Genomic DNA, 18,075 nt, shown 5'->3' with positions numbered 1-18,075 from the left:
TTCTCAGGTGCAGCATGACATGGATGTATCTTCTTCCTGAGCTTATCAGCTCTAATTACTTCCATGCAACTCAGGTCAGGGAGGCCAGGGCAGAATCTGAAGGGTTAAAAGGTAAGTGGATTTTTCTGTAGCCCCCAGGTAGGTAAACACATTGTGTCCACCAGGCAGTACTCTGTCCCTCGTATCCTCCCCTTCCCTCTTCCCCACTGATGCCCAGGCGCCAACAAGCCTGAGATGCCTTCACGCACGTCTGTGAACTTCCCAGATGTGTGCGGCAGGGAAAGCCATATGTCCCCAGCGTGCTTTCTAGTCACCTTCCAGCCCCACTTCTGTTGTTGCTCTCAGGAGAGCTGACCTCTGCAGTGAACAACGGAGTCCAGCTGAAGACTCTTCCTGGTGGCAGCAGACTCTGACTCCCGGGTGGGACTGGCTGCTGTCACTCCTGGCATGCCCGTCTGTTCTCCCAGGAGCAGGGTGGAGAGTTCCCAGTGGCTGAATCTGTGTCTGAGTAGCAAAGGCGTGAGCACTTGCCTCTCCAACAGAGTGTGGCCCTCCTGCCAGAAACAACAGAGGGAAAACCACTTGGTATGCGGTTGCTAGGAAGCCAAGACATGTTTGATGTTTTGATCGTAGCAGTATTGGAGGCTTGCCTTTTTAATAACAGTAAGCTCCACAGGCTATTCTTATAATACTGAATGTGCTTTTCTGCAAATGTGTCATTAGAGCAGAATGCTCTCATCAAATCCTTTTTTCCCACCATTCATTAAATTTAAAAAAATATGTACCCCCTCGGATACAGGAGAGTGGCACAAGAAGTTCAGAAGGAAAATGGACATGGAAAGATTCTAGGAGAAGCAGCCTCATCCAGAGGTTGCTGGGCGACAGCCCCTGGGGTCCTGGCCATGCTGAGCAGCTGCCAGGGAGTCCAGGCCAGGAAGGGACTCATGTTCTTTGGACACCAGCATCCCACTTCCCGACCCTGGATGCTGAGCACAGGTCATTAGGCCATTCTCATCCGCTCCTCTGAGGATTCCCCGAACATTTACTGAGCCGTGCTTGGCTGGATGGGCAAGATACAGTCCTCCCCACAAACATGGAAAGAAGTCACTGGGACTTGAAGGGTCTGCAGAAATAAAGGCGTAGAGTGGACAGGACCCAGTCGGGAGGGGCTAACTTTCCTTGGGCCAGTCAGGGAGCACCACGGAGGAATTCCAACTGAGTCTGAAAGGGTAGGCAACAGATCTTTCCAGTGGGAGAGAAAGGGAAACTCATTCAAGGCGGGCAAAGCAAGGTGTAAGGAAGCCTGCGGGATAATAAGACATTCCCTAGGCCTGGGTGGGAGAACGTGCAGGGAAGAACTGGTGTGACCTAGACCGCGAGGGACCTTGAATGTGATGCCAAGGCATTTGATCCTTCTCTGTAGTTGCCCAGTAAGAAAGCAGGACTTAACTCGATCTTAATCTCCCTACACCCCCAAATCCCTCTGAGGAGCACAGGAATGGTTTCCCAACATAGATGGAGCCACACTCTCAATACCAAGATCCAGTAGAACTTTCTGCAGTAATGGACCAGCTGTCAAACATCGCTGTTGAGTGTTGTGGCCATCAGCCATGTGTGGCCACTGAATGCTTAAAATGTGACTAGTGTGGCTAAGGGAAGTGAATGTTAACTGTGATTTAACTATAGTTCACAACATTCCATTTAAATGGCTCCACGTGGATAGTGGCTGTGGTCTTGGAGCTAGGCAGGAAGCTGTGATTGGAACTTCGTGGGGAGAAGCAGATATTTAGGGCTCCCTGCAGACACAGTGTGATGAGTTGTGTTTCAGGAAGGGAACCAACCTCAGGTAGGTTCAGACACCAGCTCTTCACTGGGTGCTCTGAGGAAAGGCCTTCTTGGAAAGTGACCCACATGCATAGAACAATGAGAAAAGAGGGGCTGTTGGTATGTGACGTAGTGCTGCCACCCTAGCCCAGCACTCTGGGATGCTACACGAGTTCTCTGCACCCTTGTTAAACACGTCCATGTGAAGCAGGTGTGTGACCCCACAGAACATGAGTCCAGCCTGCGCCTCTCTGCCTTCGGGAAGATGCCAGGGGCAGGCCAGACAGTCAGCAAGTCTGGTCCAGCTGCAGGAATTAACAACCCCTGAGAAGGACAGGATGCCATGAAGGGTGGCCTAGGTGGCGCTCTAACTGGTAGGTGCCCCCTGGAGGAGCTGCGTTGTACTGCAGCCCATGTTTCCCACTGGAGCAACAAACACCTGTGTCTCCTGAGTGTGAAGTCACCATTGCATGGAACCTAAGTGACAGAATAACGCAGTGAAGGCAGAGAAACCGAAGCCACAAATCTCTGTGATGCCTAAACATGATACAATTCTGCTACTTTATAAAAGGAATATAAGTGCATGGCATTGGTGCACATCAGCTCAGGAAAGGATGACCATCTCCCGTTAGCATATAAAAGTGCAACTCCACCGTGCCATAAATTAGGGCCTCCTCATACTGAATTAGTCAGTGTGAAAAACACAAACTGAACATTTGAATAATAATAGTTTTGCCTCTCCCCGAAATGTGAAGGGCATTGGAGGATGTTTTTATTTTTCCTCTAAATAAATGTCCCTGTAGCATAATTATTCCATTATCCCTTCCATCTGTCCGATGTCAAGTTCACAGCCTCAGTGGACCAAGAGGTGAAATCTGAGGACACCACACTGAACCATGTGTAGGCTCTGTCAGGCGGCCTCCAGGACATAGACAGGGGGACAGCAGCTGAAGAAACATTCACTGAGACCTAAAAATGAGAATCGTAATTTTCCCCGAGTCCATATGCCTTATGTCCTCACTCCAGTTCCTGAATCCCGACTTCAATATTAACACAAGCCACGCCCTTCACGGCGCCGTTTCGCCACTGCCCTGTGACGTACGTGTTTAGAGGGGTTCACTGTAGAAAGTGCAGATCAGGAGAAAACAGAGGGACCGCGGTCCCTCCCTCGCAGCCGTCTGTGGCAAGCCCTTCCACACAGATACAGTTGCTTTTTGTTGTTTTCTGCGGCTGACCACACAATAGTAACACACAAATTTGCTTTTTTCAATTAATCCTTCCTTAATGTTTCTTCATATTTTAACAGATGTTTCCAAAATATCGTCGTGATGTCTGTGGAGTATTTCAGTAGAGGCCATGTGCATTTATTTAACTAGACCCCCAAGCAGGCAGTTTGTTGTTTTTTCATTTTAAATAGCGCCATGATGAGGAGCCCCATACACAGTCTTTGTCCATGCGCATTGCTGTCTCTTTAAGGTGGGGTTTCCCAATCACAGCCCAGGAACCTTTCTTAGGCTCTTTCTGAGCGTTGTCCAGCTGTTCTCTAGAAAGATGACCTAATGTAGTTGTCAGGAGCACCGGTGTAGGGATGAGAAAGACCAACGTTAGAGCCCTGGTTTTGTAGTTTGGACCTGTCATTGGCCCACGACCTTGGGCAAGGTGGCAACAGCTCCGAGCTTCGGTGTCCCTGCCTGCCAGGTGGGCTGGTGGAGAGACCTGCCCTGTACAGGTGTAGGAACAGACAGACGCCCATTCGGGGCTGCCTGTGGCGAAATGCTTGCCGTAGCACTGTGTAGTTTGGACTGTCCATTTCTACATTCTCTCCCAAACCATGGGCAAAATTCTGTGTAAAAATCATCAGGTTGACAAGTGAAAAAAGACATCTTGTAGTTTTAACTTCTGTGACAAAATACATCTTTTAAGCCTTCAAAAATAGAGAAATGTTTCAAGTGAAGGGATGGATGTCTTTGGCAAACGTTTTTGCCTCACATGTTGTTCTTCAAGAGTGCCAAGTAATCAAATAATCTCCAATCTCTTTAGTGTCCGAGGGCACAGGCAGGTGGTCTGGGTGGAGTGGGCTGAGTATGTACTGAATGATTATTAAATGTGAGCCTAAAACTTTCTCCAACCATAATCTCGAGAAGTTGGATTTAGCTGTCCATCACTTATTTTAAGTTGTACAAATAGCTTCATAAGATAACCTGTAGAAACAAACAGAAGAAAAGGAAAACATTCACCAATAATCCTTTCACTCAAATTAAATTTTGTGTGTTGACTCGTCTGCACGATTTCACAGAATCCCGTGAGATGTGTTTTCAGATCAGAGGACACACCTCCTCATGGAGAGACTGGCTCTTCTTCATACAAATACTGTCACTGTTCCAGGCCCCCCAGTGCTGTTCCATTCGGGTCGCCTCAAGGGCTTGGGGACAAGGAAGGGGACCCCCACCCCACGGGCCAGGAAGGAGGGAAGATGACAGATGCCCTGGGGGGCGGGGAGTGAGACAACATGAGAGCGCAGGTCCTGGGCAGCTGCACGTGGCTGCGGAGTCTGTGCTTATGTGCACTGGGCCAGTCTGAGATGGAGACTGACTCCACAGAGGAAATGCTGGTCAGGAGGCTTCAGACTCGGACACCGAAAGGGCGTTTGAAGGACCAGCTTTATTCGGCTCTTCCTGGACGCCTGGAGGCTCCACAGGAATTTAGACACAGCACTGCGCCTCACACCAGAAAGGGTTTGCCAGTGCGTGTGACTTCGCAGGAGCCCTGTAAAGCCCGTGGGAGAAGCTGTTCAGAAATGCACCTGATGACCACAGAGAGGAGCAAGATCAATGTGCCTGTCCCAGTAATTGTATCCTAAGTGTCCGTCATCGAAGAATCTGTCACGGGCTGAGGTGGAAGGGGCTCTTCAGCTTTCAGATTGGTTCCTCCTTTGTCTCTCCTAGTTCATGTTCAGTGTTACTACAGTGTTGAACTGTAGTAACTTTGTGGGCACACAGGGAGCCTACGGGTCCTTCCATATGGTTTCCGTCGTTCACTCCTGTTCAGAGCAAGGGGCGCACCGGCGTCCACACGGAGCTGGCTGCTTGTTTGAAAACGGTGGCATCCTAACACTGTCCTGATCCCTTTCAAGATCATCTGTGTTATCTGTCGTCTTGAATTAGGTTCTGTAAGGAAGAGACTTTGCTGAGAAAGACTGTGACCAAATAAAGATGGTTTAATTTGATTAATCTCAGCGACCTCTCACATGAATGTTAAGGCAAAATTGTTGCGAGTGAACTTGCTGGAAGGTGAAGATGAGGACGGTGGTGTGGGATGATAAAAAAAAAAAAAACCCACTCGTCTTTGAGTCAGGAGATGGAATTTAATTCACTCCTTTGCCACTTATTCATGTGACTGAGCCCCTCTTCATCCGTAGAGCCACCTCTGCATTTATCAGAGCTGCTGGTGCCCTGTTGACCTCACAGTGACAGACTCAGTCTGAAAACTGTAGAATTACATACCGGTGTAAAGCCATCACTGTGTCTTTGAGGGCAGCTCGTTTCAAAACGTGTCAGTTAGCATTGAAACCTATTTCTGTTCTAGTCCTGGCGCATCGTTTCTGTGTTGGAAGTTCTGCTGAGGAGACCTGGGCTCAGCCCTGTTTACCTTTCAGTCCAATTAGAGGCTAATCAGTCTACTGCAGGTGTGGCTTCATGAGGAATGTGTCACACCTCAGCCTTAAAAACGGGGTGTGATGTCCCTTAAGAGAGGAAGATTCGAGATGTTGCCAGGAGATTTTGTGCTTCTGTCCCATTGGCCGCTAATTACATTGTAGCAGAACCTGCTCTCAGAGTGAAACCTCCCGGAATGGCTGGCGGCTCTGTGCCAAGGGCTGCGTTTCAACGTGATCCCCGCCAGGCACACGTGGCTATTTATAGCTAAGTAATTGAAATTAAATCAAAGTCTAGGAAAGATTAAATTTCATAGCTAGGGATAGACAAGGCGAGTACATCCTTAATTTCCTTTTATTGAATAAAAAAATTGTAAAATAAAACCCCCCAAATTAAGTAAAAAATCTGGTTTTTCAGTTACACGCGATGTGTTCCAAGTGCTGCAACATCACGTGCAGACAGTGGCTACTGCTTTAGACAGTGGAGATTGTACAGTGTCTATCACTCTAGAAAGTTCATCGGGCGGTTCTGCTCCAGAAGAAAGGGAATCTCCAGTCATGCTCAGAGGCAGCAGCCCAGGTTCCATGCAGAATTTGTATCCCATGTCACCCACTCAGCCCTTGCTGCAAGTCACATTCAGGACGTTGGATATTTTTAAATGTTTATTCCTTTCTGTTGGTTCCCATAGGTCCTGCGTGACAGACATGTGTGAGTGTCCAGTCCACAAAAACTGTTACTGCGAGTCATTCCTGGCGTACGCCCGGGCCTGCCAGCGCGAGGGCATCAGCGTCCACTGGGAGCCTCAGCAGAGCTGCACAGGTGAGAGGGGGAGCCGGGCCGCCCAGTCAGTGCCCAGGGCCACGTGCTGCCGTGCCGACGTCAATCGCCACATCCCCCGCTTGGCCACAGGGAAATCCCATCTGTGGCCCAAGGATGGCAACTGAAATTTTATTTCTTTTGGTTGGTTGATGTTAGAAAGAAGAAAGGAGAGAGAGGGGTGGGGAGGGGGAGAGAGAAAAACATCGATTTGTTGTTCCACTTACTGATACATTCATGGGTTGGTGTATGTGCCCTGACTGGGGATTGAACCCGTATCCTTAGCACATGGAGATGACACTCTAACTACCTGAGCTTCCTGACCCAGGCCTCTAAGGATTGCCACTTAATCCAACACAGGGACTTCCCACTCGGGGCAGAATAGAAAGCACTCAAGAGAAATGCTTTGGGACAAGCACGTTTGAGCAATTTAAGGATTTCCACTGTTATAAAATCCTCCCAGCCTCAAGCTACCGGCTGGATGTACTTAGCACACAGTCAGTCACAGCTGTGGGTTGGGTTATATAGAGAGCAGGGAGACTCGGGGCAATTAGCCATTTAAGGTCTTAGGATAAGTGTGATTTGTTTTTTTGAGAGCGAGATGGTGGTACAAAGCCTAGGAGAATGTTCTGTAACAGTTGAGCTCTTTGATCTCAGGCAAGTTAATTAGCGTCTCGGATAGCTATGAAATGGACATTTTTGTTCATCTAAGAAATACTTCCTACAAAGTGGCTTAAGTACCAGGCATCATGCTAAGCGCTGGGGGGACTTTGGTGACTTCTGTAACCATGGTCCCTGTCACTGAGGTGCTGGCAGTCCATTGGGAGACCCAGACACCACAATAAATAGTGACAACACAATAAATACTCGCCAAGCATGGCCAACGTGGTGAAGGAAAGAAACAGAGCAAAGCAGCAGAAAACAACAGATGGAGGGGACTGGGCGGTACTTACATGGTGAAGAGGGAAGGCTCTTCTGTGAAGGTGATATTTGGGCCAAGCTCTGAAGGACTGAAGAGAGTTGGAGGGCATTCTGTGCAGAAGAAATGTATTTGGTGGCCGGAGGCAGGAGCGAGACTGCACACACTCCAGCTGGAAGGGAGCTTGCGTGGGCTGAGCATGGTGGGCTGAGCAAGGTGGGCAAACACCGAGGAGAGTGAGGTGGAAGCAGGAGCTGGATCCTGCAGGGTCTTGCAGGTCTTTGGAAGAAGTGTAGCTTTTACTCCAGGAGCAGTGGAAGCCCCCATGGGCTTTAGCACACCCCTTTCTGCTCTTCAAAGATGGCCCCGTGTACAGGCGACTGTGTGGAGAACAGGTTGGAGGGGGCACGGTGAAAGCGGGTAACCGGGCAGATGGCTGTTGCCATAGTTGTGGTGAAAACCCGTGCCGATGGCTTAGATTAAGATTAAGAGGGAAGCAGGTGGTCTAGATGTATTTTGGAATTTTACAGTAATATGTACGATGCCGAGTCACCAGCATTAGCAATATGTATGTGACATTTCTGGAAGAGTGTCCAAGTCATAGAAGATGGTCAGTCAAATGGAGACGCTGTTGATGTTTCGACTTGGAGATGAGTTGACTTCCTTTGAGGGTTGGCAGGCGTTTTTCTGTAAAGGACCACATCTGCCTGGAACGAAGAGCCTGGGGTCTGCAATGTGATGCTGGTGCTGATAACCTCAGCTTGGCTGCTGGAAAAGAAGGCCGATCACCCTGCTGCCAACTTGAGAATGTCTCTGTTGGTGGAAGACTGAGATATTGATATGACCAAAATAGATATGGCCTCCATTTTAACTCTCTGATTGGGGGAGGGGTCAAAAGGAATTGTCTGGAAGCTTTTTCAGGGCATGAACACCTTGTTCCCGTAGACCAGCGGGCCTCTATTTGGCTGCACCTTGCAGTCCCTTTGGGAGCTTAACACAAAAACAATAACAACAACCCAGGAGCCTGTCCCTGGGCCCCATGCCCACATGTCCTCCTTCAATTGGCCTGTGTGACGTCTAAAACCTTTCAGTTGGCTCTGACCCGCAGCCAGGATTGAAACCGCTGAGTTCATCTGAAGGCTTATTTGCGTGGTTTTGGAGGGAGCAAGTTGACGGGTATTCGGACATCAGCGAAGCTTCCTCAAGCCACCCCTGGATGTGGTCACGAGTCTGTGTCCCTGACGAGGCCAGAGTCCTTTTCTCTCCTCGGACTTCCCTTTTGGTTTTCCCTCCTTGCAAACCCCAGTCCAGTCCTCACGTCTGAGCTCACTTTCCACAGCACGAGCGGCTCTCCATCAAGGCCGCCCACCTCTCCAGGGACTACTGCTGTGGTAGCCCTAGCTCACGTGAAGGTGGGGCGGGGGCTCCTGAAGGTGAGACTGGGTGGCTCACCTGTTCCCTGGAGCATGGGTGCGGGTTTGCCTGGCCAGGGCGACGTGTTTGAGGGGCTGGGTCCCTTCAGCACATCTTGAGTTCTCCTATTGGATACTCCTCTATCCCAAGTCCTCCATCCCTGTAATGTCAGACTCATCAGAACTTCATTGATTTTATTAGCTGTGGTGAGGGTCGTGTTAGATACAGCATCTCTGAACTCTTCCCAGCCCAGAGCTGTATTTGGCACCATTTCAGCACACGCGTTGCATTTGAAGACGACGAATTTTGTGTCAGCTTCTGATGTCAGGGGCCAAATCTCAGAAGCTAAAATTACTTTTCTAATGGAAAGGGAATCTGGCTCCTGGAAGGTTCCATTTACCACTTACAATCCTAGAGCCATCTGAGTGAAGTATAACCCCATCTGTGTGCAGTTTGCAGGGGACCTTTCTCTCTCTCTCTCATTCTCTCTCTCTCTCTCTCTCTCTCTCTCTCTCTCTCACACACACACACACACACACACACAGAACTTCTGCAGATGAACAGCTGGGACATGAGAAATTTACAGAGACATGCAGCCCCTCTCAGTAGATCCATTTCCGACTCAACTGGAATTCCAAAGGCTCTACGAACACTCTTTCCTTGTTTTTAGCTCCCAGAGAAGAGAATTTTTCCAGCGTAAAAAGCTGAGGAGTTGAACAAATAAGAAACCAGGCAGGCTTGAAACTCTGAACAAGGGACTTTTCCAAGGGGCCTGGATTTTGACAGTGGCACCAGCTTGAAGTCTGTGCCGACTAGACGTGGGAGGAAGGACCCGAGGAAGCCCAGCTGAGCCTGCGGATTGCCGAGGGCAGTGCGGCACACAGGGGCTGTGAAAGTCCAGTAACGACCACTTACATTAAGAGTTACCATTTTCTGCCCTGGCTGGTGTAGCTCAGTGGATGGGGCGCAAGCCTTCGAACCAGACAATCGTGGCTGCGGGCCAGTTCCCAGCAGGGGACTCATGAGAGGCAACCATATATTGATATTTCTCTCCTTCTCTCCTTCCCTTCCTCTCTAATGATAAACAAATAAAACCTTTAAAAAAAAAAAAGAAGAGTTACCATTTTCTAAGCACCTCCTCGCCCAGAGGACTGCATTAGTACTTTTATTACATTTTATCAGTTTAAATCCACATTGTCATGTATTTGGTGACATTCTATTACCCGCGTTTTACTGATAAGGATATTGAGGCTAAGAATATTATAATAATTTGCTGAAAGTCACAGAGCCAGAGAAGGAGGAAGTTGGGAATTAAAGCCAGGCCAGTTTGCTTTAGAGACTCTGTTCTTACTCATTAGGAGAACAGATAAGAGCATTGTGGGGGAAATATATTTAAATACAAATATGTGTTCATGTGTTATACAGACATTTCTAGTTCCTATTCATTTGCTCCTTAGCGTTGGCAGTTGTTACTTGGCACCTTCCGACTGTGTGACTTTGCTGGGGCCTCACCCCTGCACCCTGCTTCGCCCTCCTTAGCAGATTTTCCGTCCCTGCCTCTCGCTGACCCGAATGATCACTGCCATTTCAGTGCTGGTTTCCTGGGTGGGAAGGTGCCAGGACAGTCACAGTGGTGCGTGTCTTACTGCGGCACCGGAGAGGTCTGCCCGGCTCTGTGCGCCCGCTCGTCTTGCTTTGTCCACAGACTCCAAGTGGGTCCCGCCCCTGGGCTGCCGTGTCTCTGACCTGAGCTTCTCCTTAGCTGGCTGGGTGCCCCTGTAAAGGTTAAGGGGATGAAGTTGCAGCTGTGACCTTCTGTGCTCAGCAGCAGGGGGACAGGGAGACAGCGGAGTTCCCCAGGGGACAGAGTCACACTTACTGAACCCACTGATAAAGCGTGTGGTGCCTTTACGGGCTACCCCGTGAAGAACACGTGGTGCTGCGCGTGTGTGTGTCACAGCAGCTTCCATGTGCCCCTTTGAGAATAAGACCTACCAACTCTAATCGCTTCCTGGTTTTTTTTTTAAATGAAGACAAATGAATTCTTTTAAAATGCAAATGTGCCAATTGAATTATATTTATGCCTTAAAAATGGTCAGTTGCCCTTGTAATTTAAAAAAAATTGGATTCACAGAAGGGCACACCCAGATCCAAGTCAATATTAACTCTCTAGGACCCCCTTAAAAAGGTGCCAATTTGAAGGCAAATTCAACCATATCATCACCCAGTAAAACCTAAGACTCCCCTGTGTCCAGGCTTATGACCCCTGCCCGCTTCTCTGCCTTCGTCCCCTCTTCCTGCTTCCTCCCTCAAACTTCCTGCTTCCTCCCACCAGGCCAAGGACACCCTTCCTGGGTGGAGCCAGGGCAGCTTGTCATGGCTCTCAACCCTGCCTGCCTGCCTGTGCCCTGGCTGCCCTCCCTGCCCAGGAAGCTCCCGCTACTGTTCCTCTGACCACTTCTACTCACCTTGTAAGACTGAAGTGGATCTATTCTCTGAAGTCTTCATTGATCCCTAGCCCCTCAGCCTGCGTGGACATCTCTCTTTCTTCCCTTGTCCCTTGCTCTCATTGTCTGATATGGTACAGCCTGCAATTTCACTAAGAATCTGCTCACCTGTTTGGTGGTCAGCCCAGACTCCAGTACAGGAGATCAGAAATTACGTGATTCGCATTTGATTCCCTGGCCCAAGATGAAACCTAGATACTACACAGCAGATACGTAGTAGAAGTTTCTCAACTTAATGAGTTGAAATGGAGATGATAAGGATATGATGGAAAAGATTCCCCCCCCCCCCCAGCAGTTCTTCATTCTCTACCTTCTATTCTCTACCTGTACAGGGAATATCAGTATTCCACAGTCCAAAGTAAGATGTCCTAGGAGAGTAGAGTAAGTTAAGTGGCTGAGCTAGAAAAAAGAATGGAGAGGTCAGAGACAGGAAATGATGTGGGAGAGGCCGTGTCGGCGATGGGGGCAAAGGAGAGGACCCCTGTGGGAAAGAGGAAATTTTGCTGAGCTTTCATACCAAAGGGGTCTCTGCAAGGTTTGAAGGGTTCAAAGTACCTGGAGGGTCAAGTTGAGACATTCTGGAAGCATCAGAGTGGAGAATGAACTCGAGGCCAGCCAAATGTAATCACAACAGGAAATGGATTTTGGATTAGCTGTCATTAAGATTAAATGATCATGCAACAGGCATGAGCATTGACTGAGCTGTGCCTCCGCTCTTGGCCCTGTGCCAGAACTTCAGCCGTGGAAGATGAGGGCTCTGCCCCCGAGAGTGCCGGTCTCTGCAGTTCGCTATCAGTGCTCGCCATAGCGGTTCCTAGAGCTTAGTGATCTATGGCCATCTGGGCCCGACAGCAGACCCGCAGCCCAAATCTGGAGGGAATGGGGCTTAGGAATGTATGTCTTTTTAAAAGATAATCAGGGGACCCCAGGGGCATCTCTGCTTAAGAACTATAGTTGTTGCACTGTAATTGTGGGATTAAAACAAATAAACTGATAACTAACATGAGGGGTGCTGTGGAATGCAGAGGAGGGGAGGGTATCCTGGGGGAGGTCCAGGAAGCTACTGGAAGGAGGTCACTTTTGAGCCGAGACTAAGGTGGTGGGGATCTCGGCTTGTGATGGGGATCGGAACTGATGACAGCATAGTTCAGAACTCTCTACAAATTGGAGATGAAACTGTAATAACTGGTGTGTGTGTGTGTGTGAGAGAGAGGGGGGGGAGAGGGGAGAGAGAGAGAGAAGACAGTGCAGAGGGAAGAGTCTTGCAGGTAATTTGTCAGGGAATAAGCAAAGAAACTCATGAGAGGAAAGGTGTTCCCAAGGTATTGGCCAAAGACCCCGGAGAGTTCAGTGCCATAAGGTAAAATGCACAAAAAGAACAACTATTTTGTGGAGAGACCATGGCAAATGGGGACCACCTGTATGTCTGTAAATATGGCCATTGCCAAACATTTTGGTGGGAACGGAGTCTGCAAAGTGGTAGGTAAGGAAGACAGGACTCCAACCTCAGTTTCCTGCAGAGGAGTTGGATCAAATGACTGTCGACTCTCCTATGAAGTTTGCAGGTAAAAGAAAGGAGAAAGTAGGCCTCGTAGGCTAGGGGAAATCTGTGGTTAAAGATGAGCATTGACATGAAAATATTTCTAGTGCTTAGAGGTTGGAGCCAACAGAGAAGGAGATTAATGGGCAGTGAGGACAAATAAAGCAGGTTCCTGGAGGAGACGGGTCTGAAACAGGAACGGCAAAGCAAGGGTGGGTGCAAACGAGAACAGGCAGTGGGAAGATGAGTGAAGGAAAGCGTGCAGCCCTGACCAGTGTGGCTCAGTGGGGTGGGCATTGTCCCCTTACCTGAAAGGGCACTGATTAGATTCCCACTCAGGACTCATGCCTGGGTTGAGGGACAGGTCCCCAGCTAGGCACATATGAGAGGCAACCACTTGATGTTTCTCTCTCACATCCATGTTTCTCTCCCTCTCTTTCTCCCTTCCTCCCGGCCTCTCTAAGAATAAATTAAATCTGGAAAAAAAAAGGTGCACGTGCAGATGACCTGACTCCATCAAAGAGAGGACAGTGGGTTTAGGTGGAAGAGGGTGGAAACAGCAGGGGCTCCCACTGTGCGCCCACTTGCACTTTGGAAACAATTGCTGCCCTCTCATGTGCTAGAAACAGATGAGTTTCTGCAGTGGCTGAAACAAGAATGTGAAGATTGTTATCAGAACCTGTTCTCAGTCCTGAGAGCCCATCAACATTACCTGTTTGGGAGGGCTTTTTTTTTTTTTTTAATTTTAAGTTACTGGTAACTTGATCCCACTATTAAGTTCTGAATTAGCCCTGACTGGTGTGGCCCAATTGATTGGGCATCATCCTGCCAAATGAAAGGTAGTGGGTTCGATTCCTGGTCAGGGCACATACAAGAGGCAACCGATTGATGTGTCTCTCTCACATCAACGTTTTTCTCCCTCTCCTTCTCTCTTCCTTACCCTCTCTCTAAAATAAATAAATAAATAAATAAATAAATAGCTCTTTAAAAGGTCTAAGTTAATTGGTAAATTACCTGGCCTGGGGGTGGGTCCTAATTTTCAGCTTGGAACACCATTAGCCAGCAGAAACATAGCACGTGGCATGCAGCTATTGTGTATGAATATGATGCTCAGCTTGGATGTCTCCAGATTACCAGGCGTGGACCATGTGTAGGATATTCGGTTAGTCACAGAAAAGAGAAAAAGAAAAGGACTTTGCAGGGATCTGTGAAAAGTCAAAAGTTTATCAGAAAAGCATAAATCAGGAGATTGCATGGAGGCCGAGGCTGGTCTGCACACTAGGTCATTCACTTACCTGTGAATTCAGTCACCCAGCAGTTCTCTAGGCACCTGCGGCGTGTTCAACGCCTCCTGCTACTGAAAATACAGGAACAGAACACACTTTCCCAGACCGAGTTGGGGGGAAAGAGGGCAGGGAAACTGGTTACTATCATTTCACGTTGTAAGCAGGGGTTAGAGGTGGGCCGCGGGTGCTCTCAGTGCCCAGTCCAGGGGCATCTGCAGTGAGAGAGGCAGGAGAGAAGGTGGGAAACTGAGTCTAAAAGAGGGCAAGACGGGATGAATTATGGTGACATTCACCACACTAGAAAATGGCACTATGTCAAGGCAAAGGACACATCTCTGGGACCAACTTGGCTGCGAGAGGCTCCTCTCATAGCCTAAAGGATAGAGTGAGATTATCAGAAGCCAGCACAACTTAATAAAGCTACATTTAGACACATCTGATTTCCCCCTATTTGGCTTTATTCTTTTGTAACATTTCATTTTCAGTCAGAGTTTACATGCAGCATTATTCTGTTTCGGTTCCGGGTGCGCAGCGTAGTGGTGAGACGATCATACCTCATGAAGGGGCCCCCCGATGCTTCTGGTGCCCACCTGGCACCGCACATAGTTACTACAGCAATGTTGACTGTGTTCCCCAAGCTGTCCTTTACATCCCCGTGACTGTTCTGTAACCACCCAATTGTAGTTTTTAACTCCCTCACCTTTTCACCCAGTCCCCCAACCCCTCCCCTCTGGCAATCATCAGTCTGTTCTCTGTGTCTGTGAGTCTGTTTCTGTTTTGTTTGTTCATTTGTGTTGTTCTTTAGATTCCACATAGAAGTGAAATCATATGGCATTTGTCTTTCCCTGTCTGACTTATTTCACTTAGAGTAATACCCTCTAGGTCTACTCATGCTGTTGGTAGTAGAAAGATTTCATTCTTTGCTTACAGTGCAGTAATATTCCATTGTATGTACCACAGCTTTATGTCAACTCGCCTATTGAGGGGCACTTGTGTGGCTTTCCTAGCTTTGCTGTTGTAAATAATGCTGCAGCGAACATGGGGGTCCATATACCCCTTTGAATTCGTGTTTGGGGTTTCTTCATGTGTGTACTCAGAAGTGGAATTGCCGAGTCATAAGACAATTTCATTTTCAAATTTTTTAGGAGCCTCCATCGTGATTTTCATAGTGGCTGCACCAACCTGCATTCTTACCAATAGTACCCGAGGGTTCTCCTTTTTTAAAAAAAAGTTATTGATATTAGAGAGAGGAAGAGGGAGAGAGAGAAAAGCATCAACTCATTGTTTCACCTATATATGCATCCAAGAACCATCTCGGATGAGCCCAACTGAGGATCAGACCCGCAGCCTCTATGCATCAGGGCGGCAATCTAACCAGCTGAGCTACACGGCCAGGGGGAGGGTTCCCCTTTCTCTATATCCACACCAGCACTTGTTGAGAGTTGATTTATTGATCACCATCAGTAAATATGGGCCATTCTGATAGATATGAGGTGATATCTTATTGTAGTTTTAGTTTGCATTTCTCTGATAATTAATGATATTAAGCATTTTTTATTGGCCATCTATATGCCCTCTTTGGAGAAGTGTCTATTCAGGTCCTTTGCCTATTTTTTAATTGGATTGTTTCAGTTGTTTTTTTAGTTTGTTTGTTTGTTTGTTTGGTGTTATTGAGTTGTATGAGTGCTGTATACATTTTGGATATTGAGTTGTTGTCAGATATATTTGGCTTTACTTTTGCTGTAACTTGCCTCAAATGGATTAATTCAACACATAATTAAAATATGGTCAAAATGTGTACCACATTTCCAATATCCTTGACAGGTTTTCTCCTATAGGTATAACCATGTGTATTTAAATACGGATGTGGTTGAACAAATGTTCATATTCATCACAGTGCAATTGCTTGAAGGACTCTGTGGAATTAATCTTTCACACTATTATCAATAACTAAATAAGCTTACAGATATTTTTTATAGCTGTACTAATGTATACTCTGTCTTATCTGTGCATACAAAGCTTCCATTTTATTTTATTTCCAAGTTCACTGGCCCAGCAGGTGGCTCTTTGATGTTGCTTCTCTCAGCGCAGGTGGATCCCTGGGTGTTCTCGGACCACCGGGTGTTCGTTCTTCCTTTGTTAAACTGTGGCAGGGAACCTGCGCGGTGGCTGGCGAGGCCTCTGCAGGGGGCGGCAGGAGCCCGCAGAGTGGCCTCAGGCTGCGGTGAGTTGGCGAGGCCACGTGTCCACGTCTCACCTGTGCCTCCTCCTTTCTTCCAGCCACCCAGTGCAAGCACGGGGCCGTGTACGATACCTGTGGCCCAGGATGCGTCAAGACCTGTGACAACTGGAATGAGATCGGCCCGTGCAATAAGCCATGTGTGGCAGGTTGCCACTGTCCAGCCAACTTGGTCCTTCACAGGGGGCGGTGCATCAAGCCAGTCCTTTGCCCTCAGCGGTGACCCTCGATCAGCAGCTTAAGACTTTGAAACCTGGTGTTCTTGACACTGAAGTGGAGGAGTCGATGAAGGACTACAGCATTTGTGTGCCGATTCTGCAAACACGCTCACATGGAATACATATGTGTACATATATAGATATATAGATATATTCAGAAACATTTCATCATTTATATAAACTATAGGTGGATTACTATATGTATATTTTTTGCTATAAGACATGTATTGTTTCTAGAATCCTAATCTGTAAGCCATTGGATACATTGTATAAATAAACCAGGTGTCTTTAATTTAACAAGGCAGCATGCAGACATACTGGAGGGTTTGAGCATCACCTACGTTGTCATTTTTAAGGAAGTTTTCTAAAAACCCTGAATTGCCTGCCTGCATTAATTTTAGCTTTGAATCAGGATCTGCAGTGGAGTGAGAAATGTGTCTCTCTGGAGAAGGGCAGACTCGTCTAGGGGTGCTCCAGGATTCCAAAGAAAGGGGTGCATGCCTGGGAGAGGCGGCTGGTGGCTGGTGACAGCTCCTAATGGTGCATGTAAAGTGAGGCGCAGGGTGTCAGAGTTTACTGGGTCACGGTCTGATATTATTTCCCAAGCCGATGGGCTAGTTGCCAAGAAATAATGTACTTGCTACTAGAGCATAACCAAAGAATCAAGCGGCTTCTTACCGTCTTTGTACATCCCTTGTGTCTCCTAATTACATACATGTGTGTGGTGGACAGGCGTGCTCGCATGTCACACACTGGGATGAAGGGGCTCTCTGAGGGGCATGTTAGTTCCACTGAGCATGAGCAGAGATTTGGAAAAACTTGCACAGTGTAGCAGTTTCTCTGAACCTCAGCAATTTAGGATGGGCAGATCCAACGAGTCGATGTAGGCCATCTACATTCTGTGGTGCTTGTATTTGTAAAATGACAGCCTTTAATTATTTCTGGAGGATTCCCAGTTCAGTGCTACTTGGTAACTGTCCGTACAGCATAATTATTGGGCAGAAAGAAAGCCCTCACTCGGCAGTTGATTTAACATGAGTCCGAACAAAGAATGCTCTGTATACTTGCTCTGACATCCTTGTAGGTTACTGCTAGTCACCATGCGATTTTCCTGACTTGTTTTCAGCCAAAGATGTGAAAATGTCAACAAAAAAGAACCCACCAATGTCTAAAAATATATGTTCTGCAGTGAAGTAAATAAAGGTCTTAAGACTTAACACCAGGCATTTTCTATTTCAAGATGTACTGTGTTGTACTTTATAAACCAGCTCTACCAACTATGGGTTTATCGATCTTTCCCACCTCTATTTAGATAGATTTTATATTCTTACAAGACTTTGTAAAGTGTGCTATGAATAGACAGCAAAATCCAAAATTTTTGAGAGCCAGCATATTGCCATCGCTTGTTAAGACAGTTGTGTGTCCTCAACAATATTCGTCTTACATTCATGACAGCTAAAGGCTAACCTTGGGTTTTTTACTGGGACACATCTAGGGGTCTGAGTAAACCAAATAAAGCTCTCAATATAATGGCGACTCGCTGAGGAACCGGGGTGGTCGTTGGTGATCACTGCACGTGAGTCCTAGACACCCCAGGCCATCACTTCGGCGCCACACGTGGAAGGTGAGCTTTGATTTAGGAGACGAGTTCCAGGTGTAG

The 18,075-nt window shown here is 47.7% G+C and overlaps 1 protein-coding gene across 2 annotated transcripts in view; it reads left to right on the top strand.

The window, feature by feature from the left end:
* The window catches only part of BMPER (BMP binding endothelial regulator), a 216,663-nt gene extending 199,031 nt beyond the window's left edge, over nucleotides 1-17,632 (top strand). For both annotated transcript variants that reach the window (XM_037041161.1, XM_037041160.1), the window contains 2 exons: nucleotides 6,166-6,296; nucleotides 16,239-17,632. In XM_037041161.1, coding sequence (XP_036897056.1) covers nucleotides 6,166-6,296; nucleotides 16,239-16,420 — 313 coding nt within the window. In that variant the 3' untranslated portion in view covers nucleotides 16,421-17,632. The remainder of the gene's footprint in view (nucleotides 1-6,165; nucleotides 6,297-16,238) is intronic.
* The last annotated feature ends 443 nt before the right edge of the window (nucleotides 17,633-18,075 follow it).

The sequence above is a fragment of the Sturnira hondurensis genome, unplaced genomic scaffold (assembly GCF_014824575.4).
Source record: "Sturnira hondurensis isolate 20B ecotype Veracruz unplaced genomic scaffold, ASM1482457v3 Scaffold0002840, whole genome shotgun sequence".
In the NCBI taxonomy this organism is placed as follows: domain Eukaryota; kingdom Metazoa; phylum Chordata; class Mammalia; order Chiroptera; family Phyllostomidae; genus Sturnira; species Sturnira hondurensis.
This window is presented reverse-complemented; position numbering and strand designations above follow the sequence as displayed.